This window comes from Pleurodeles waltl, chromosome 4_2 (assembly GCF_031143425.1).
Source record: "Pleurodeles waltl isolate 20211129_DDA chromosome 4_2, aPleWal1.hap1.20221129, whole genome shotgun sequence".
NCBI classification, from domain to species: Eukaryota; Metazoa; Chordata; class Amphibia; order Caudata; family Salamandridae; genus Pleurodeles; species Pleurodeles waltl.
Genome location: NC_090443.1, coordinates 1046539390 through 1046562447, shown reverse-complemented (window position 1 = coordinate 1046562447; position 23058 = coordinate 1046539390). Strand labels below are relative to the sequence as shown.

The 23058-nt window shown below is 44.6% G+C and overlaps 1 protein-coding gene across 1 annotated transcript in view; it reads right to left on the bottom strand.

Annotated features, from left to right (window-relative positions):
- CD5 (CD5 molecule) overlaps positions 1 to 23058 on the bottom strand; it is a 123839-nt gene that overhangs the window by 8433 nt on the left and 92348 nt on the right. The window contains exon 9 of the mRNA XM_069233269.1: positions 16337 to 16450. Within this exon, the coding sequence (XP_069089370.1) occupies positions 16337 to 16450 (114 nt within the window). The remainder of the gene's footprint in view (positions 1 to 16336; positions 16451 to 23058) is intronic.

Here is a 23058-nt window from a genome sequence, read left to right as displayed (position 1 = left end):
TTGCGCCGCACCACGCGGCGCGACACCTATCTTGTCCCATTTAGCTGTTAGGGGTCTTAATGATCATGACCCGTACCTGAATTGGAGAAACAGCAGCTTAGCAGTGGGCGGATAGATTTCATCCATAAAATCTTCATAAAATGGGGAATTTAAAAATTGCCCAGTCAAGTTCTCATAATCATTGTCCAAGCAGATCCGCTTCAGAGCATAGTTCCCATAAGCTATTTTCACTATCTGTCTGGCACCCTTGCAGCCACTGCTGGCGAGTTCCAGAAATCTGTCATTTTCAATTTCTCACACTGCATCTTAATATTTTTTCAAACAGGGAGAGACTACCTGTGAGTCACAGGAAATTGGATCAATTAGAGAATCCCTAAAAGGTGTCGACTCCTCAGTTGTCCACAGCCTCACCCAGTACAATAAGGGTTTTAACATTGCCTCCAAATCTTTACAGTTAAGTGCTAAATCCAGCCTCAGTGAACCAGAGACGTGCCCTTTGGTAACTTGAGCAAACCCCTGATAAAATTATTCTCGACCGTTAAGAGGGCGCTAGCATCAGCAAAACCCCATATTGCTGCCCCATAAGTGGCTGTCAAGAGAGCAGTAGCTTTAGAAATCTGAAGGACCGGAAACACTGTACATCCTCCGGTTACCTTCGGTTCCTACTAATTTGAGATGCTCTCTGCTTAAGAAGATTTTTACTCTTCTCCATCTGATGGGCCCGAGCCATTGTATCGGACAACTGGACCCCTAAGTAATCAAAGTGTTGAACCTGTTCAATTATGGAGCAATCAATTACCATTCTTCCCTTAAGCGACTTGTGGGTGTTTATCCTCTTAAATGTTGTTTTCAATGGATTACTTTCAAGGCCCCTCATCTTGCAAAAGGCCGAAAAGGAATCCAATTCTCCCTGGAGGCCCATAGGAGTTCTAGAGATAAGAAATGTGTCACCGGCGAACATTACTATCAGGAGTGCAGTTTCAGCTAACTTTGGAGCATCATGCATACACTGGGAAAGCCATTTGACTGCCCCATTATTATAGAGGCTGAAGTGCCGGGGCCAGTATGCAACCTTGCTTTACCCTCCCCTCCCCTGGGAAAGGGAATCAAATCTTTTAGGTCCACACCCATGTTCCACCTCACTTTAGCGTAGGTGTTTGTGTGGAGAACTCTTTAAAAAATCCATATTAGATCACATAGCACCTCATAAGCTTCCAGTGTCTTCCACAAGTTGTCCCTTGGGACCAGGTCAAAAGCCGACCTAAGGTCTGCATAGGCAACGTACAAATGATCCCTCTTCAGGGTAATGTACTTCCAGCACAGCAGCTTACATTGGAAAACCTGGTCAAGGCTGCTGATGTTTACACCTAAATCCTGCCTGAGCATCCTCAAGGATATGGTTGTCTGTAACCCAGGATTGTAGCTTGGGCAGAACCTGTCTTCATAAAATTGTTTGGGAATTATTGAACAAGCTTATAGGTCTAGAATTAGAGGGTCAGTCCCTTCTTCCTTTATTTGTACGATAACAGCTACCAGCCGATGTTCTTACCCCTCATGGTAGCCACATATCTGGATGGAATAGAAAGAGGTCGCCAGGAATGCCATTCCTTCTCCATTTGCATTGTCTCCCTAGTTTCAGTCAGGGAAAAATATGGACACTCTGTCTCTACATTAGCCACCTTCTCTGGAGAGTTAAAAAAGGCCACTGGACCTACCGAGCAATCCCTCTCAGTGTACTCCTCCACTGCGCTCCCAACTTATTCTTGCCCCCTCTTACTGTACAAGTCCCTAAAGTGTCAACCCAACCTCCAGGTTGCACTACTGTTTCAAGGTGATTATCTATTATCTTTGAGCTCGATGCAACCAATTTTCAGAAGGCCTTCAAGTTCATTAGTAAACTCGGCCCATTGGTCCATCTCCCATCTCTGTTTGGCCTTGGTTAGAACAGCCTTATAGTTTTTCCGTGAGGAAGTTATACGCGACTTGATGCCAAGCTTTGGAGCAGACTAACCTTGGGCATCCAGCATTCCTTAGAAAACCATCCTGGAGCAATTTTGGAAGAGGACCCTCTTTTCCTAACTTTGGTAAGCAAAGGCCTTAATAGTTTCATTAGCTGACAATGCGCAAAGAACATACCAGGCTTATATCCACTCAAATATGTTACCTCGGCTGAGTTATCCACAAACAGCTCATAAATGTGGGTTTGGATATCTGTGTTATCCACATCTTCCGCCCATTTTACATTCCTCTTGCAGTTGACTCTCTAACAGACTCATGGTATGAATTTGGGGGTAAGTTACAACTTGTAAACATAACAGGAACAAATACAGCACTTAAGGCATCGCGGTCACTATCTACTCTGGGGACAACAGCTATATCGGCCAAGGAAGGCTACATATCCTGGTCCACCAAAAGGTCATCAATATGAGCAAGACCTCTTTTAAAAGTCGGCTGTGGGGGTATATCAGAGCTAGTATTGCCATTAGCAATTCTCAAGCCATTCTCTATGATCAGATTTTCCAAATCAAATCAAATAATTAATATTTATAAAGCGCGCTACTCACCTGTGCGGGTCTCAAGGCGCTAGGGGAAAAAAAGGGGGGGGGGTTACTGCTGCTCGAAGAGCCAGGTTTTTAGGAGTTTCCGGAATGCAGAGTGGTCCTGGGTGGTCCTGAGGCTGGTGGGGAGGGAGTTCCAGGTCTTGGCTGCCAGGAAGGAGAAGGACCTCCCACCCGCCGTGGAGCGGCGGATGCGCGAGGCCCGAGGAACGGAGGAGACGGGTGGGGGCGTAGAAGCTGAGGCGACGGTTGAGGTAATCCGGTCCCTTGTTGTGGAGGGCTTGCAACTGCACTTGATTTTTCTGTAGTTTGATCAGGCACCCAAGAACCAACTGAGGAACTAAGGGCATACATCGAGTGCCCTCTTTCGAGTCTCGTGTTACAATCACCTGCGATAAGTTTTAAGGTGCCACCTTTTAAGCGCTGTAAAACTTTAGCGAGTTGGGCCACTGTAGAGGAGCATACATTTAAAGGAACAGATATAATGTAAGCATTAATTATGGCAATATATCTCTCCCCTATGGAAGTTTTTTCTTTTACTTCTACCCCAACAAATCTTTACTCCCTGTTGTGACTACTTTCACTAATGGGAAAAGGTCTAATTTCAGCCAAATGAGAAGACCCCCCAGAAGCTCTTCCCGAAGTGGAAGGATTGGCATTTGCAGCAAAAGTAATATACCACTTCTATAAGCTGAAGCCACAGGCCACGTCTCCTGCAGGAGAATAATCTGGTGATAATCAAATAACACTCCCCACTCTGGGTCTGCAAGCTTTGCTCACACGTCTGCTACATTCCAAGATAATACTCTAATGACGTTTTCACCATTTGACCCGCTATCAGTCCTCAGCCCCACACTAGTGCCTCCCTGGTGTTCCAGAGTCGGATTCATCTCTGCCCCCAAAACCATCTCTTGAAACACTTACCTCTAAGTCCTGAGTGATAGGTACTCCACACCGCCCAATCAAGTCACCAAGTGGTAAAGTATTAGAAGCAAGAGGTGGCCTTATACCCCTCTTTTGTCAACCGACCTCTGCTAAGTTGGAGCACTCATCTACAGTGGAGGTCCGATGTAAATAAGCTAAGGAATTACAAGCTACTTTAGTCAGAGGTTCCCCATAAGGATTTAGGGGCGTTGAGTTTGTCTTACTTGTGAGCTTGTGTTGGACCTGAATCTTAGCTCCATGGCTATCAGCTCATCTGCCAGTTTTACCCTCTTAAGTTTCAAACATATATAATCCTGTTGAAATCCATTTAGGCTACAATGGATGGCATGTAGGATATTGTCCCTAATTATAGATGTACATCCCCTGGTATGGCGAAGCCAATGAATTGCTTTATTGACACGTGAATTTTGGGTTTCTCTAACACCACGCGGGAGTCTAGGGACATTTATCAAGTAAATGTCACCAGACAAGCGCGTACCGTTATTGATGTTATTTGAACCTTGATTCCCATGGGGATTCTGGCCTCTCTGCCTGGAGGCTATCCAATTGAGCAGTGTACTATGCTGCTAAAGTTCACCTCTCTCAAAGCTGGAGGGGACTGCAGGTACTTTACTAGGGGAGCCTCCCTTGCTGTCTACTAACCCTGTGCCCATTTCGCGCTATGGGTTTATAAAAGGAGCTTGGCTGCTGTACTGGGCCTTTAATTTAGCACCACCCACTTTAGTGCATATGTTTTCTACCATTATAGATTTTTTATCCACCTTCTCGCCTAGTTCGACATCCAACCTGCTCATACACTCATGCAAGCCCTGGATCTCTCCCTTTAATATCTGGAACTGTGCCAGGGGTTCCCGTATCCTAGCCTGGCTTACATCTGTTGAATCTACAAACTTTGTCTGGTCAGTTGGATCTTGATTAATTACTGACGTTGATTCTTCAGTGGCTAGAGGAGCAAAACAGGTGGAACATCCAATATAAATTACTGATGTACTTCCCACCTGTGTTTGCACCTCTCAAGGGTACTGATTAGCGAATGGTGTAGTTTCTCTTGATATCTCTTCACAAGGAGTGGGGCTAACTTTATGCCTTAAACCGGCCGCAGTACCACAACCAAGGGGAATTAAAAAAATATATAAGACTGGATACCCTTGAGTGGCGAGGCTCTCTTCCCCTTACACTGAGAGAAATCAGAGTTGTTCATTGCCAGTAAGCCCTCCACTTCCACTGTTAAATCGTCTGTTTCGTTCATGGCAGTTTTCTGCAGAACGCCTAGAGATCTTGCTTATGCCTGCTGCCCCCAGATGTTTCTCAGTGGCTTTTATGCTTGCCCATAATGATTAATATATTATATATATATATATATATATATATAAGGAAACAGTTACAAATACAGGTACTTACAGCGCTGACTCACTCAAGGGGGCTGCGGCCAGCATATTCAAAACACATACAAGCTCCAGCATAAGATGGAAAATAATACATTGCAGCCCTGCACCAGACGGTGTTGACCGCCTCTCATAAACAATGCCCAGAGAATCGTCAATTAGAGTAATCCTACGATGCTAGTAGGTACAACACTAAGCCAATCCTTCATGCCTCGTGATAATCCTGTTTTTTAGCATTGTAGTGCTGTGCCATTACGAGCCGATTAAACCAGGACATGTTACAGTTACCCTCAAAAAGGGCCACCCTCTTCCACACAACGATATTGCAGCGGATATATCCAAGCGTCCATCGCCTAATACCAAGTTCAGTGACAGCCCAGGTAAGCGCCTTCACGATCTCCTTAAGCCTTCTTCTCTGACCCAACACAAGAGCACAATCGCAAAGGGCCAAACGGGGCGGCTGTGCCCTGCCTCTTCCTGTCGCTGGCGGGCGCAGGATGGGCCCTCCCTTGGCATATTGAAAGAGCGATTACGAATAGTAACAAGGTAATTAATGCTATTGAACAAATGAAAGATAATAGAATAATGGTGCAGATTACACTCAAATGAGCAAAAACAAAATGTATAATGAGTGGAGTAGAGTTTCAATAAAACATTGCAATAATAGACAGAAAGAAGAAATTGAAAGGAGAAGAATATAAAACTGGAGAAAGGACCAAAATGGAAGAATATAAAACAAGACATTGTGAGCACTTTAAATGAGCTTCACTTATAATACAACATAAGTCTATCAGAAACCATTCAAGGAGGCTTGGTAACCTCTTGAGCAAAAATATTAACTGACTTCCTATTGTAACTTGAACTATTGAGAAACAATGTTAAAGGTGACCATATTTGTTCTCTCTTAAGAGCTAAGGAAATTTGGTGTGCGTCGGCCCTGTCTAATCTATGATTGAAGCAAACAGCATACCACCAGGCTTCATAAGTAACATGTATACTGCTTTTCCAATTAGAGGTTATTTATTGAAAGGCTATAGCTATGAAAGTGTCTAGTAATTGAGGCGGGCGTGTTAGATGACACCAAATTGGAGATAGGCTGCCTAAGAATATATTATGTATAGTGTGTGGGATGTTGATTTTAAAAATCTTAGTAATTTGATCCCAAGCCTGTCGACAAAAAGCAGTAATATGAGGACAAAGAAATAACGTGTAATAAATCACAATGGGGTTCATTACAGGACCAGCAGTTGTCAGGCGTAGTGACCTTCGTTTTATATTAAAGGATAGGAGTAACAAATAATTTGTTATATATAAAAAACAGATACTGACTACAAGAACATTTTAATGAAATAAGCTTCACGTGGAGTCCAACAAGGATTACATATTTGGGTTTGTGGATTTCCAAATCTATTCAAACAACTCTCACTTACATTTTGAAGAAATAATACAGAAATTATTGAGTTTTAGTACTAAATGGAACCCTTTATTTTTATCCTGGTGGGGAAGGTTAAGCTCCATTAAAATGTTGCTCGCTCTACTCGTAATGTACCTTATTTCCTTAATCCTTGTTCATATTCCAATGCAATTCTTCAAAAAGATAGATTCAGTCCTTTCTCGTTTCTTCTGAAATAATAAACACGCCCACATAGCCTTGTCTCAGTTAAAACTTCCTAAAAATTATGGTAGGGTCAATTTTCGAAATGCCATGATGCCCTTTGTCTCAAACAATCCTCCCATTGGCTACAGTAGAGTGTTAACTTCTTTAAACCTCTATCGCTTCTCAATGAGTCCTCTTTCAATTCCCCCTTTTCTGTTCCAGAATATTTGTTCTTCTCATCCAAAACTAGTTTTCTATCTCACCCCTCTATTGCACACTCATGTAAACTTTTAAAAACCCTTGCTTTTTCCAAAATCCTTATCTCGCACAAATTTTATAAATTCCTCCCCTTGGTACAGTAAATATCTTAAAATGAAAAATAGAGTTTTCTTTTAGAAAACATGGAAAGATAAAGGGGTTAACTATATTAACCAAGTAATTGTTAATGACAAACTTCTTCCATTTTCCACAATACAAACACTTTTTAAGTTACCCCAATCATTTTATTGTCAGTATATGCAATGAACCCAACATATTTAATATTCAGTATTTTCTTAACAAGATGATAATGCATCATCTCAATATGAACATATATTACTCACTTTATTAACATAATTCTAAACCTGCTTTTATATACAAGCACCTTGTTTCATTTTCCACAATGACAAACAAGTCTGCTCTAAAATTACAATGTGAAAATGATCTCCATGTGCAGTGGTCCGCCTTATGTTGGGATAAGAGCTGGTCTAAGTTGCATACTGTCTCCAGAGCAGCAAGTGTTGCCCAAACAGTGGTTCTTAACCTTTTGACTTCTGCGGACCTCACCGAATCACAACTGGAAGCCAGGGGCCCCCATCCCGAGTTTATGATTGGAACCTCAACAATAATACACAAAAGAATACTCTCAGAAGTGTAAGCTATATGAACTCAGTACATCCATTTCCAGTAGAAGGGAAAACATGGAGCCCGAAAGGGCCTTTGTGGCTGTCTACCCCCGTGAGTAAGGATAGATCATCGAGCGGTTAACACACTGGCAAGAGCGCAGACATTTATGATTTACTCAAAAATCGTATTGATTACTGTTTCAGGTCGGAGAGTCTTTGAATGCGGACAGTGACTGTGCATTCACACAAGCTCCATTGTGACTGAACAATCAGCTTCTGACTGAAACGTTTTCTTAAAATACTGGTATTTGTTTTTTTTATCAAATGTGTCTTTATTGAGTTTATTAACACCTATATTATATACATTGGGGAGACAATACAGAAGACTTCAAGTAAACGTTTTTGTTTTTTTACTTGACAAAACTATCATCCTTGTAGGAGGAACCACCTCTGTACAATTATTCACTTTAAAATGCTTATGAATAGTGACAGAAAATAAAGGTTAGAGGTCATATACATGTCTAGAACCCTTGAATAGGTTCTGCAGACCCCTGGGGGAGACCATGGACCACGGGTGCTCGTGATACCGGCGCCTTGCTGCAGCACGAGCATTGTGACGTGCATATTTTCCACCCATTGGCGGAACTTCGCAGAATCTTGTGGAGTTTTTAATGTAACTCTGTGGAATTCCATTGAGTGAAACTCGCTAAGTTCTGCCCACCCCACTGGAACTTTGTACGCTACGACCTGTAAGAGCAGTGCTCCGGATTCAATTTATTGGGAAACCTGTGCTGCTCTAATCTGACTGGTATTTGGTTTCGGTCATTACAAATGTTAGGAAGGGGCTAGGAAGTGTATTGGAAATCACAGTGAAATAAGTTCATTAGAGATCTAGATTGGAAATGACCTGTTCTAGGAAAAGACAGCAGAAGGCAACCAGAAGTATTCACAACAATTCTACCAAGCTGGAAATTGTCATGACAAAACTAATATTTACTTGACACTATTTGCTAATAATGCTGGCTGTACCTTGGGCTGGAGAGAACAGTCTGTGTAGGCTGCCTCCTTCGCTCATGGTTAATAAAAGAAGCAGATTGTGTCCACTAAAAGTGATATTTGATCCACGGAGGCCTGGTGGTCCTCTCGTAGGACACTGATCTACTTTTACTGGTCGCCCATCGAGTCCTAACGGTGTCTTGGCTCCTTGTCATTCGTGCCCCTCTATGCCAGTCCTGGCTTTTTAGATAAACATATGTTGGTTTTGGGGACGTTGTAGTTTCTCAGTTAACATTGTAAGTATGGGGTCAGGAATCTCATGATGCAAAGCCAGAACTTTGTGAAACTGTCAGACAAGGCGCAGTCCTACTTGGCAGCAAGGTGCTTTCTGTGATGTTTTCTGAGTGATAGCAAAGTGAGGAATCATAGATGAAATGAGAGCAACCTCTTTCACCTCTTATCCTTCACCAGAGAGAGCTGTCAGGAGTAGAATGGACACAGAGGTTGTTCTCTCTCTCTCGCGCTCTCTCTCCTTCTCTCACCCCCCCCCCCCCCCACACACACACACCTCTTCTCTCTCTCTTTCTCCCTCCCTCTCTCTCAGCTGTCCTCCCTCTCTCTCTACCCATCTCTTGTTCTCTCCCTCTCCCTTTCTCTCTCTCTCTCTCTCTCTCTCTCTCTCTCCCTTTCTCTCTCTTTCTCTCTCTATCTCTCTCACACACACACACACACACACACTCTCCCTCTCCCGCTTCCCCCCTCTCTTTCTCCCTCCCTCGGCCTCTGTTGTTCTCTCTCTCTCTACCTCTGTCTCTCTCTCTCTCACTTTCTCTCTCTCTCTTTTTCTCTCTCTATCTCTCTATCCCCCTCTCTTATACACACACATTCTCCCTCTCTCTCTTTCTCACACACACACGCATTATCACTATCTCCCTCCCCCAGCTCTCTCTCTCTCTGTCACACACACACTCTCTCACACACACACACACACACACTCTCTCTCTCTCTCTCTCTCTCTCTCTCTCTCTCTCTCTCTCTCTCTCTCTCTCTCTTTACAACTTCTGATTTTCTTTCCAACCTGCCCCTTTTATTTTACATTTTTATTTAGCAGGGGCTCTGATCCCCCCCACCCCAAACCAATAGAGTACTGTGCAGTAAGGATATGTAGGGTACATGTACAGGAATTAAAGGCATTTAGAGAAAGTTAATACAATAAAAGAAAGTGCAAATCTACAAACATAGGGGGTCATTATGACCCCAGCGGTCGGTGTAAATGTGGCGGTAGTACCGCCAACAGGCTGGCGGTACATACCGCCACATTATGACATTGGCGGGTTGGCTAAAGCCAACCTGCCAAGTTACCACACTGACTGCCATGGCGGTAGCAGCCGGCAGGCTGGAGATAAAAATCTCCAACCCGATGGCTGCTACTGTACCGCCAGTGGCATTTCAAGCCAGCCTACTGCCATGGTTTTCGTGGCATTCGTAACGCCACGAAAACCATGGCGGTAGGCCCTACCAGTGACAGGGAATTCCTTCCCTGTCACTGGTAGGAGGACCACCCCCACCCCCCTTTAGACTCCCCAAATGCCCCCCTCCATCCATGCTCCCCCTTTCCAATCCCCCCCCATACACGCACACTCGCAGGCACACACCACGCATTCACACACTCATTCACACAGGCATACACACATGCATCCATTCATTCACGCCTGCATCCGTACACGCATTCATACTGACACACAGACACGCATTCACATTTCCATTCATACATGCATTCTCACACATGCACACACACATGCAAACAACACTACACACAAATTTGCATTCATGCACACACACACCCACACACACAACACCCCCCACCCCCCCTCGCCTGTCGGAAATCCGACTTACCTGCATCCAGGCGGTCTTCCGACAGGGGACGGGACAGGCCGCTGCTATCCCCAGCAGAATACCACCAGGCTGTATTATTCTTCATAATACGGCTGGCGGTGATCTACTGGCATGCCGCTGCTAGTGGTAGCAGCGCCACCTTAACACTGTCCGCCAGCATGGCCACAGCTGGATTTCTGCCCTTCCTGTGGCGGAAATCTGGCTGTGGTCATATTATGGTGGACGGATGTTAGCTGTGGCGACGGTCTTTTGGCGGCCGTCGCAGCAGCGGTAGGCGGCACTTACAGCCGCGGCACTTACAGCCAATGTTATAATTAGGGCCATAGTTATAAAGCACGAGGCCTCTGGAAATAAGTATTAATTGGTAATACAAGCCTTTGCAGAACAAATAGACTATTCTTGTTGGTAAAGGTAAGCAACTCAAAGTGAAACACTACAGCAAAGCGTACTGCATTTACCAGGATGCAATGGGGGGAACTGTGCTGGGATGAGGCAGTGTGCTCCCTCACCCTGTGTATTTAAAAGGCTCCATGGAGCTGACAGGCTCACCCGGGGTGCACCTGTGTGCCTGTGAGTGGTACTGTGCATTTACCAGGATGCAGTGGGGTGACTGTGCTGGGATGAGGCAGTGTGCTCCCTCCCCCGGTGTTTCTTTCCTGGGGTGCGCCTGTGGGGTGGTACTGTGCATTTACTCTTCCACCCCTTTCCACCTTCCTCTCGGGTCCTTATTCCACCTCAGACTCAACTGATGGTTTTGGGTGATTCCAATCTGTGGTTCAATCTCTCCCAGGATTCCCAGTCAATGGAGGTGTGGTCTCAAGTTTTAAAAGTTTTTTGGAATTAAAAAAAGTACAACATAATAGGCATTCAAACCAATGAAGAAAGTTTAGCAGAAGGTGGAGAGGGAGGAAAAGGGGAACCTTGTATGAAGGTAAACATACATGGCCAATGTAATAACAATATAAGGACGCTATAAGTTAGTAATGTACATGAATAAGTACCGTGCATAAATCAAGTTAATACATCACTCGGAGTTAGAACAAGAAAGAACATGAAGGGGGGTTTTGAACTCACAATGAGCAGTGGACCCTCCTGTGGAGTCAAAGAGTTTGTAATTGGGACCACAGTGCAGAAGGTTTACGCACCAGTGGAAGGGGGTGACAATATGATGTGTCAAGCCTATGACCCTGCCACACGGCATACCACCACGTTTGGAAGGCTAATTGTGAGAATTCTTTCCAATTTTTCGTGATTTGTTGAAATGCCACTGCTAATAATAAATCTAGAATGTTTGTGCCAGTTGGGATTGCGTACCAACAATCTGCCAGGCTTCAAGGGAATCATCACTACGGAAAAGGGTAGTGAGGATTTAAAAATGGAGTTCATCTGTTTCCAAAAGACATGTACTAAGGGACAAGTGAATATTAAGTGTTTGACGTCTGCGGGACGCGAGGGGCAGGACCAACAACTCTCAGGTGTGTCTGGGGATATGTAACTGAAAAAAGAGAAGTCGGTTGTAAACATAAAATAATGTTTGAGTGGTGTTGGCAGCACAAGATGTTTTCCGTATTTTAACCAAATGGGTCTCCAGGTTGGGACAATGGATGTGTGGCCTAGACTGGATGATTTAAGCTTCCAGCAGCGAGTCAGGACTCCTACTCATAACTTGGACACCTCCTAGTTTGAACTGCGACCTGTTCAGCTGCAGCAAAGAATGTGAATGTTCAGGAAATGGATTGGTGAGGTCATAATGCTGTATTATTTGACGTTAATGCCAATATACCTAAAGCCAGGCATGACCGACGACAGTCTTTGATTTTTAAGAATATTAAATATTTGCCTCCAGATAAAATATTATCAGTTTAAAGTATGAGTTTGGTGCTAACATTGGCCAGTCTCCAGGACCAGGTAGATCTGTGTAATGAGATCTTATGCTCTTTCGTGAACAATGCCTCTGTGATTAAGGTACGCAGGAGTTTTGTGGAACCCGAATGATTGATATAAAGGGGACTAGAGAGAGTTAAGAACAAAACCAAAATGAGTTCATTGTTTTTTAAAACAAAACCTAAACCCAATAGCAAACTGCCTGCCCTTAGAGCGTCCACAAAGAATAATATGTGGTTGCTTTTGATAAAAAATAATTCTCTTTCAGAACATAGCGACTTCACTTGAGAATGTTTTTAAATTGTTTTGGCTATTGCCGCTCGAGTGACAACTGATGAAGCAGGAACGCCAATTTAGAGTGGTATCAGGCCATGTAGGATCATCTAGAGGAAAATACAATGAACAGTCGATCGGGCGGAGGGTACAATAGACTACACAAATATCCCTTTAGTTCTTGTTTTAAGCAATCACTTAATAATGTTATGTTTGAGGACATGTTAAGAAAGTTATGTTTGATGACATGTTAATAAAGTTATATTTGAGGACACCAATGGCATTATATAAATAAGAATCCAATAGCATGGAGGGGAAAGCCATGTCCATCAAAGGTAGTCCAGTTGTGTAGTCCAATCCTGACCTCAATGATTTCTGAGTCATTCATAACCAGCATACATCCTACAACTCTGATGAACTCTTATATAATCCCACTAATTAAGAAACCGTCACTAGACTCCTTGAATCTGAAAACCTTAGACCAGACACTCATTTTCACTTTCTTTTGAAGGTCTTGGAGAAGACTTTTACACAGTTGTTTTGTCAGTTTTTGGGGCAACATCATAGGGTTGGAGAGGGGGAGTCTGGCTTTCGATTGAGAAGATTAACTAAAATTGCCATGTTGGAGGCGCTGCTTATGATCCTTACATTTCTGGATAAATCTTCCCCTGTTGTGTTGATCTTATTAAATCTTTCTATAGCATTCACTATCCTAGACCAGGGATTTTTAATCTGTGGTCCGCGGACCCATGTGGGCCCACGACAACTCTCACGGGTCCGCAACTGTTTATAAAATTAAATAATTGTCTCAGATAAAGGAAGTATATATACATAAAATACAAAATTGTAAAATGTTCTGTGTGAAAGAATTTGAAATTTGAGGCTAAAAATGAAGTTGATATCTTTATCTTGATTTGTGGGAGCAGGGCAATTACAGAAAAAGCAAGCCAGTATGGACAATTTGCAGCTCCACTTGAAGCACTGGTAAACACTGAGAAAAAGAGAGCATGAAATTGGAACAAAAAATACAAAGGATATTGCTGAATTCCATCATATCACTTCATCTTTTAACAATAAAACTACATTTTCAAATGCTCCAACATTCTGATTAAAATTAGAACTTTGATTTGTGCATATGTTTTTGTTTGTAAATTAAATAAAATATTTTATAATTTGTGTAGTTAATGTACACTCATTTCTGTATTTTTAGTATTGTTTTGAGGTTCAAATAATAGAAATTGCTTAGGTGAGTTTGTCCCTGTCTTCCTTTGCCATTTGATATCTACGCACAACTTTGCAACAAGTGATATGCGAATTTAGGGTCTCATTCCTAAATGTGGATTAAATACAAGTGATCTTCCCTAATTCTAAGGTCCGGAGAACATCAACAAAATATTTGAGAATATACATCAGTGAATAATTGAGGCTTGGCTCAGTTTAAATACAGATATGACAGTACTATTATTGGTTCTACATGCTACATGCTGAAACATCCTGGGAAACTTCCAAAGCCATCCAGATCAATCATGTTAGAATCTCATTAAAAAGGCGAAGGCACTCTGTCTAATATTTGGACACTCAAGTTATCTCAGTGAGACCCTCAACAAGCTAAACAAACTACCACCTCACCCTGATGAGACACATTTGTCCTTGTTTGAACCTGGAGTCTAGTAGGGAGGTACCTAGAACCATCATAGGGGCAATACTGGTAGATTGCCAGGCCCTGCTTGTTGAAGTCTCAAAGAGAATATTGCCAAACTGTGGGGACTTCACAACTCAACAGTAAGAGTGATTGGCTAAGTACTTAAGGGACTGCCTGTCACCTTACTGCCCTGCAGGAGAACTTAGTTCAAGTGATAAAAGTCTTGTGCTCCCCTAAACATTAGCTGGGCTAGGCCAAAAAGCAGAACATTCCTGAGTCAACCCACCTAACCATAGAATGGGATGCTGGGCAGCTAAAAAGAGGAGTGATGCGCCTTGTATTTAGGAGAAATATCAAAATACAGGTTTGTAACTAGACATGTAGGGAAGTTGGTCTCTTGTCATGAGCACTGCTTGCCTAAGGTTCTAAGGGCCAGATGTAGCAAAGGATTTGCGAGTCGCAAACGGCGAAATTCGCCGTTTGCGAGGCGCAAATGCCTCTTTGCTATGCAGAAATGCATATTGCGAGTCGGGACCGACTCGCAAAATGCATTTCAGAATCGCAAATAGTAAGGGGTGTTCCCTTCCTATTTGCGATTCGGAGTGGCATGCAATACCATTTGCGACCGCATATGTGGTCGCAAAGGGTGTCGCAGTTACCATCCACTTCAAGTGGATGGTAACCCACTCGCAAATTGGAAGGGGTCCCCATGGGACCCCTTCCCCTTTGCGAATGGACCCAATACTATTTTTTCAGGGCAGGTAGTGGTCCAAGGGACCACTACCTGCCCTGAAAAAATACCGAAACTAAAGGTTTCGGTTTTTTTTTAAGTGCAGCTCGTTTTCCTTTAAGGAAAACGGGCTACACTTAAAAAAAAAAACTGCTTTATTGAGAAAGCAGTCACGAACATGGAGGTCTGCTGACGACAGCAGGCCTCCATGTTTGCGAGTGCCTAGACTCGCTATGGGGCCGCAATTTGCGACCCACCTCATTAATATTAATGAGGTGGGTCATTGCGACCCCATAGCGACTCGCAGACGGTGTCTGAGACACCGTACTGCATACCAATTTGTGAGTTGCAAATTGCGAGTCGCATGGACTCGCAATTTGCAACTCGCAAATTTTCTTTTTGCTACATCTGGCCCTTAGTGTCTTATAAATGAAAATTATGTTGAAGATATGACCACCACCCTGGCGCACAACAGACCACCAAAGACATGAACTCCGTAAGATAGGCTAACTTAAAAAGGCATATAGTCAAATGGCTATACTTTCCCTTAAAACTACCTAAACCCATAGAGTTACTCATGATTCTGCTTTTCAGTTCACTGAAGTGTTGTGTCCAACTAGGATTATTGTCTGTGACCCAGAGATATATAGGTTTTATCCAAGTCAAACAATTTCTAAATATGCTCCTCTATAATTCTTCAGACCTGAAAAAATATTACATTTATTTTTGGATAAATTGACTGTCCTATTAATTTGATTAGTACAGATTATCATCAAATAGCTGCAAACCTTGTTGACTATGTGACAGTAGGTCAAAGCCTTCAGTGTAGTATAATGTAGGCCATAGTGGACCTCTTACTTCAAGAAGATTATTTATGTTGTGAAGATTAATATTCAGATCAGTCAACTATAGATTAAGTAACAACCAGATTAAAATACATCCCTGACTACAACTATGCGTAGAGGTGATTCTGTAAGGAGAGTGTTACTATTGAGAGCCACATTGTATCTCTAGTAATACTAATAGGTGATGTCACAGGTCATGTGACCAGCAAACCACTGAGTTATTGAGTAATGGTTCCCCAAAGTCTGAATTTCAAATCTCTTGTGCATTAATGAGAACTTCTTAATGCAACAATCCCACTTCAGCAATGCATCCAGGATCTGGAGTGCTCCACTGGTCCACATATGACAAGCCACAACAATCTCCATCTTTAAAGGTACCTCAAACAGCATTTCCATAAGGGCCTATTGCATTCTGTACCCACCTATTGCCCCTTATCTGCCTGACCCTCTATTATAAAGAAATGACTGTCTCCTTCATATGTGGCTTGCATTTGTCTTTTTATTGCTATTCTGTAAGTGCCCTGTGCCCTGGGTCTTGACCTGGTGTATCAAGAACCAAATTAAAATGAACTAACTCGATCTTTCAGTTAATATCTTCCCTCACACAGGATACATTCTGTGCCTGTGCGCCTTTTGGTACATCTAAGAGATATCTTTGACTCCACACTGAGAACAGTTCAAGGCTCTTGGTGGCCTCTTACCTGGGTAGGCAGATAGGTAGGACATCTTCTTGGGGGTCTCGGAGTAGTCATGATGACCACTTTGAAGATCTTCAGATCGTGGCCGTATAGTGACGTGGTCCCGATAAAAAGACACTAGTTGTAAAACATAATGAGAACTACTTCACTTTATGTCATGGACTAGCTCAATGGCTTGGTTCATATCCATAATCCCACTTTTGCTAAAAATGTCCATCATCCTTACAGCAGCATTAACATGCACTCCTGGTAACAGGGGTAGTAGAGACCTCAAACCCATGAACTGTGTGTGACTACCATGTAGAGGAAGTGGTGGGACAGCTCTTAATGTCACCTACCAGCATCTCACAGCCCTGGGAGAAGGGTTTGTCAAGGACTCAGGAGAGACCTACCTCCTGAGGTGCTTAGCATCTGGCCTTGCTTGTGCCTAGCAGTTCAGACTGGATTGCCTATTTTTGGGACAGGCCCAAGATTGAGTTGCATATGTTGGACCCTGCCTATCATGGCAGAGATGAGCTGAAGTCAATGGAATCCAATGCACCTAAAATAATTAGAAATGGTCAAATTGATTCAGAATTTCCACCCATCATGCGCATCTTGAGCTCAGGTGGGTACCAAAGCAGAGTCTGGTAGATGTAAAATGCAGTAGGAAGCCTCTTACAGTGGTGTGAGCTCCTCTGCAGCACTATCAGCTCATGAGCGTAGGGCCCTTCCCTGTCCTTAAAGTATATGCATTGCTCTGACCTGCATTAGTGGGAGTGAGTGAGGATTCCAATGCTAGGACCTGGCTGCACCAGGTCTACCAGTGTTAGGAGATAGGGCCCTAATGCTCACACCTCACTACACCAGGTCTAAAGTGGATTTCAGTGGACGGAAGGTTGTAACGCTGAGACATGACCACACCAGGTTTAGAGGTGGCATTAAGTGGAAGGAGGTGGCAGTAAGTGGAGGGAGGCTCCTAGAGGTGACACCTAGCCATACCAGCTCAAGAAGTAGCATTAAGTGGAGAGAGGCTTCTAGTGGTGAGACCTAACCACACTACACATAGAAGTGGTATTATCTGAAGAGAGAGTCTTGGTGGTGAGACCCCTAGTGGTGAGACCTAACCACCTCAGGGCTAGAAGTGGCATTAACTGGAGGGAGGTTCCCAGTGGTGAGACCTAACCACACCAGCTTGGAGTGGCATTAACTGGAGGTAGGGTTGTAATGCTGGGATCTGACCACACCAGGTCTAGAAGTGGCATTGGATGGAGGGAAGGACCCTAATGCCAGTAACCAACAGCACCAGGACATGAAGTTAATTGGAGGGAGGGTCATAATGCTAAGAGTTAACCAAACCAGGTCTAGAAATAGCTGCGACTGGAAAGAGGGTCCAAGCACTGAGACCTTAAAACACTAGACCTTGAAGCCCTAGAGGTATAACGGCAAGGCCTGACTGTGGGAAACTGGCACTTTGTTGCAGTACCCCCCCCCCACCCCACACTTTTTGCCGGGCTTCTGGATGCAACTTGGACTAGAATGCACTGGGATCCTGCTAATTAGGTTCCCAGTGTCAGTGTTCTTTCACTAAAACATTGCACAGGTAATTGGTTACACCTTTAGCTACCACTATAAGTCCCTAGTACAAGGTACTTAGGTACCCAGGGCATGGAGTACTAAGGGTAGGCCCCTGAGGGCAGCTGCACTGATTGTGCCACCCTCTAGGGTCATGCATCTCGATGCACACAGCACTGCCATTGCAGGCTGGGTGCCCTGGTGCAAACCTGAAAAACACAAACACGACATGACACACTCCCTGTGTGCCCTGTCCACCCTACACTGAATATGTTATGGGTAAGTCACCCCTCTGGCAGGCTTTCCAGCCCTAAGGCAGGGTGCACCATATTATATGTGAGGGCACATCTGCATGAGCAATATGCCCCCACTGTGTTCTTGCCAAACCTGGGATATAGTGAGTGAACAGAGCAGCCATTTTAATACATGTGCTGGACACTGGTCAACACGAGTTTCCCAGCTTCATGATGGCCACTGTGAACGCTGTGTTGTTTGGTATCAAACAACTCAGAATGATAAATCTGAGTATTGGATTTATCCCTAAATGTACCCTAGGGGTCACCTTAAAGGTGTCCCCTGCGAAAGCTGGCATAGTTGCTGACTGATCCTATCCAGCCTGCCACTTCCAGACACCCAATCTACAAACCTTGGGGGAGAGATCCATCTCTCTGGTTTGTAGAACAATGCCCTTCCTAGGTGGAGGTGCTAATACCCCCTCCCTCAGGAATGTGCACTGCCCTGGTGGCGAGCTTCAAAGGGCTTACTGCCTTTGAAACTCGACTCTCAGGCCTGCTGCTAGCAGCAGATGGTCACCCGATTTGCCAACCCCCACTTTTGCCGGGAGCAACTATAGTGGAGTTAGCCACCCAAAGGTAGGTGTTCCATTGGACACTACCAGGTTCCCCCTAAAACGCCCACTAAATTCAGTATTTAGTGGGCATCCCTAGACCAGGTAATCAGATTCAACGGACAATAAAATGACCAGTACCAAGAAGATCCAAGGCACGAGAACTGTGGACCTGCTGCACAAAGAAAAGCACCAAACCCTGCCTGCTGCACCCAGGACCTGACAATTGCTGCTGAGAAGCTGCTGGACAACTAGAAAAGCTCTAAAGAACTCTGGAGGACCTCCAGGCTTCGAAAATCACCCAAGAACTCCCTCCAGAGTGGAGGTACCACTCTGCAACAAGAAGAAACCAGTAAACCAATGAGGGTCACGTCACTGACCAGGCGCTAACTCCCAAACCGGAAGTCGTAGCTGGACTTGATGACATATCAACGACCATGAGGGCAAATCCTGTAAGTGTGCCAAGTTTGGTGGCAGTGCACTCTCCAGTGCTCAAACCGTACCTATACCCTGGGGATTGGTTAGCTGATGTCGGACACCAGGAAAACCAGCCCACCCGGGGCTGAAAAAGGACCAGGAGGACGCTCCAGTTGAGGGACTTCAGGAGCACCCCGGACCTCCTTCCAGAGTGCCCTTGTTGTCCTGCAAACGACCCATGAACCGACTTACCTCCAGATCCAAAGGGCATCTTTGCACACAGACTTGGCTCACCAATTCGCTCTGCACTCGGCCTCCCTGTGCCCTGCAACGAAGAACCTGCTATACCCTAAGAGTCCCTCACCCCTTGCGGCCTTGACCCTCCAAGGAAACCCTAAAGAACCTCCTCTAAACTTACATGTATAGACCTTTTCCAAGTGGTCCCCCCGCAGTGGCCCTGCACCAGCTCCAGAGACCATTCACCACTGCTCCTGCCGGAACCAGGAGCCACCTGAACTTCTCCAGCTGACACTGTGCCCACCGACGACCCCGACCAACCTGCAAAAGAAGAACTTGGTAGGGCAACTGTGTCATTTTATATGTATTTTTAAAGGCGATTTTTCATTGATTCCTATGGTGCGTAATTACGCCCAAAAAGACTATTTTTATTCAACTTCAAAAATTAATATCTAAAAAAGTACTCAACCAATTTTGATAATCTTGTTCTTAAAAATTACATAAAAATCTGAAGTATTTTCATAAATTGGTCTCGAGTTATTCCTTTGAATGTGTGAGTTGCATGATTGATACTGTGAGTGGAACAAACGCTTTGCACTTCTCCAAGATTGGCCTAACTGCTCGACCAAGGCACCTTAAAAATTAGAGCAGTAGGTGATCTAGTTTCCACCTCCGAAAACCAATGTGTGGTTGTCTAGACCCCCTGCACAGTGTGCCTAGGTTTGCACACTACATAGATGGCCAGCCTCCTACATTACGTGGCAGCGATGGGATAAAGACTTTTCATTTGCTGATACCACTTTGTCGATTTTGTGAGCACAAGGATAGCTCTCCAATTTGCCTTTAATTAATTTTTATTTTTTATTTTAGTTGACTAAACATTTTTTGCAATTTTTAAAAAATAATTGTTATGACCCTGATTAGGTTCCAACAACTATAGCAAAACATTTTAAAAGTCCTTATTTTAGTTGGCCTATCCAAAAAGGGATAACAAATTCTTAAAAGGTCCCAACTTTAGTAAAGTAAACGTGTCTGATACAGAGACCAGGAACCAGGAGCTCGACCTGGAACCTTATGAGGCATACAGCTATGACCAATTAGGGAGACTCTGCGACTGTACAAACTTCATACTGGAAAGAGCCCCAAAGCAGAGAAACTTAGGTTTCTGGTGGCCCAGCATGAAAAAGATAATCCCTCAGATGAAATAGATGATGATGATGCATCTGTGGTGGATGAAGACCCTGTGGACAATGGAGATGAGGGTAGCTCATCTACCAGAAGCACTAGTTCACCCACAGAATCAGACCTGGATATTGCCAGGCTGACCAAGAGACTGGCCTTAGAGAGGCAGCTCTTGGAAATAGAGAAACAAAGAAAAGAGTTGGGCATAGGACCCTTCTCTGGTGGCAGCATGCTAATAAATAGAGAGGAAGCGGAAACGTTCAACCTAAGACTCCCAAAAGGAGTTGTCCCCCTTACCAAGAAGGAGATGATATCCAGAAATGGTTCATTTCCTATGAAAGCCTGCATTGGAAGGGATGTCTAAAAGAAGCACTGGGGCACTCTGTTATGGAGATTGTTTTCAGGAAAGTGCAGGGATAGGCTCCTGACACTGAGTGAAACAGATGCTAAATCCTATGACCTCGTGAAGGGTACCCTGAGTGAGGGCTTTGGATTTACCACTGAGGAATACTGCATAAACTTCAGGGGGACTCACAAATCCCAGAGTCAGTCCTGGGTAGAATTTGTGGACTGCTCAGTAAAAATGCTAGGTGGTTGGTTAGAAGGCAACAAGGTACATGATTATGAAGGGCTGTACAATTTAATGATGAAAGAACACCTTTTGAGTAATTGCGCCCATGACAGGTTGTACCAGTACCTACTAGATTTGGGGCCAGTCCCCCACCCCAAGAGTTTGGGAGGAAGGCTGATCATTGGGTGAGAACTAGGTGTCCAAAACTAGAACTGGAGAGGGTGACCAAAAGAGAGAGCCAGGGAAGCCCTCCCTAAAAGAAAAAGGCGGAACCGCTTAGAAATAAAGAAAAGGATTCCTTAGGCCCCCAAAAATCTGTCCAGGAGGGTGGTCCCAAAGACACCTCACAAAATAAAAGTGGGTAGCAGGGTAAAAACCGGGATGCCTCTAAGGCATGGTGCCACAACTGTCAACAAACAGGGCCCCACACCAAGGACACTTTTTGTCCCAAAAACAAACCCACTTGTAAGCCCCCAGGGGTAACCAGTGTAGCCACTGGGGATGACTCCTCAGATGAGGAGGACCTCAAGGCCATTAACTGGAAAGTGGGCCCCATGGGTGAGTTGGAGATTACAGAGGGGAGTAGACACTTCCACTACCTATTGGTGAATGGAACCCCAACCACTGCCCTGAGAGACACCTGTGCAAGTCACACAATTGTGCGTGACATGCTGGTGCTCTCAAACCAGTATATCTCAGGAGAGACTGCCAGGTTAAGGGTTATCCTAAGGAAAGTCACTGATAGGCCAGTAGCTGTAGTGCCTATAGAGATAGATGGGTCCCTTAGCTGTAGAAGGGTGGTAGTCAGTACAGACCTCCCCCTTGACTGTCTCCTTGGAAATGACCACCCAGAGGTTGGTCAGAGCCCAAAAGAGTAACTAGCCCAGTGCCAGTCCTCTCCCAAGGATTCTGGAGGTGCTGCCCCTGCTGTAAGTGCGAGTAGGCCTCAGAAGAACAAGGGAAAGCAAAAGAAAATGAAAGCTAGGCAATCTTTAACTAAGGCACCAGAGAGCCAAGGAGTTTCTAAACCATTAGGGAAGAACTTCACTGTTGGAACTGGTGAAGCCCAGCTTGACCCCCAGGAAAGCCTGACTAGTCAGGCCCCTTCTAAGCCTGAGTTGGTAGCTCCTCAGCTGACAGGAAAGAGAGTGCAGGATGTAGAGATCCCCCACTCCCTTACAGCAGACAGGTACCCTGAACACAAAGAAGCCTGTACGTTAGCCCTGTCCCCTGTGGGTATGGAGCTAAAGGTGTGGTTCTGGGCACTGACAGCTGACAGTGGCCTCTGCTGGGTGTTAGCCTTTATGGCTGCACTGTCCTTGGCATGGTGGTCTGACCCCATGCCAAATAGTAAGTTAGGCCACCTGACCATGTTAGTCATGGTGGGGTTACTCCAGTTATGGGTAGCCTCTTTGGGTAAGCTAGGGGTTGCCCTGGCTAAGATAGGGATAGCAGAGGTGGACACCTCTGACCCGAAGACAGAAGGGAAAAGTGCAGACACTGGTGTTACAGGTGTAAGACATTTCAGATTGGCTCCTATTGCTGTTGAGGTGGGTCAGTTCCCCAGAGGGCATGGCCTGAACAGTAGGATGTAAGGCAGAGTAGGCCCTGCAACTAACCAGCCAGTTTCCCTTCTCTTCCTCACCTGACAGACTAGGAAATCTCTCCCAGATATTGGTTGAGTCTCCTGGCCTGTGGGCTGGGGGGAGTTGTGTGGGAAACTGGCACCTTGTTGCAGTACCCCCACCCCACTTTCTGCCTGGCTTCTGAATGCAACTTGGACTGGAGTGCACTGGGATCCTGCTAACCAGGTTCCCAGTGCCAGTGTTCTTTCCCTAAAACATTGCAAAGGTAATTGGATACATTGTTAGCTACTACTGTAAGTCCCCAGTAAAAGGTACTTAGGTACCCAGAGCA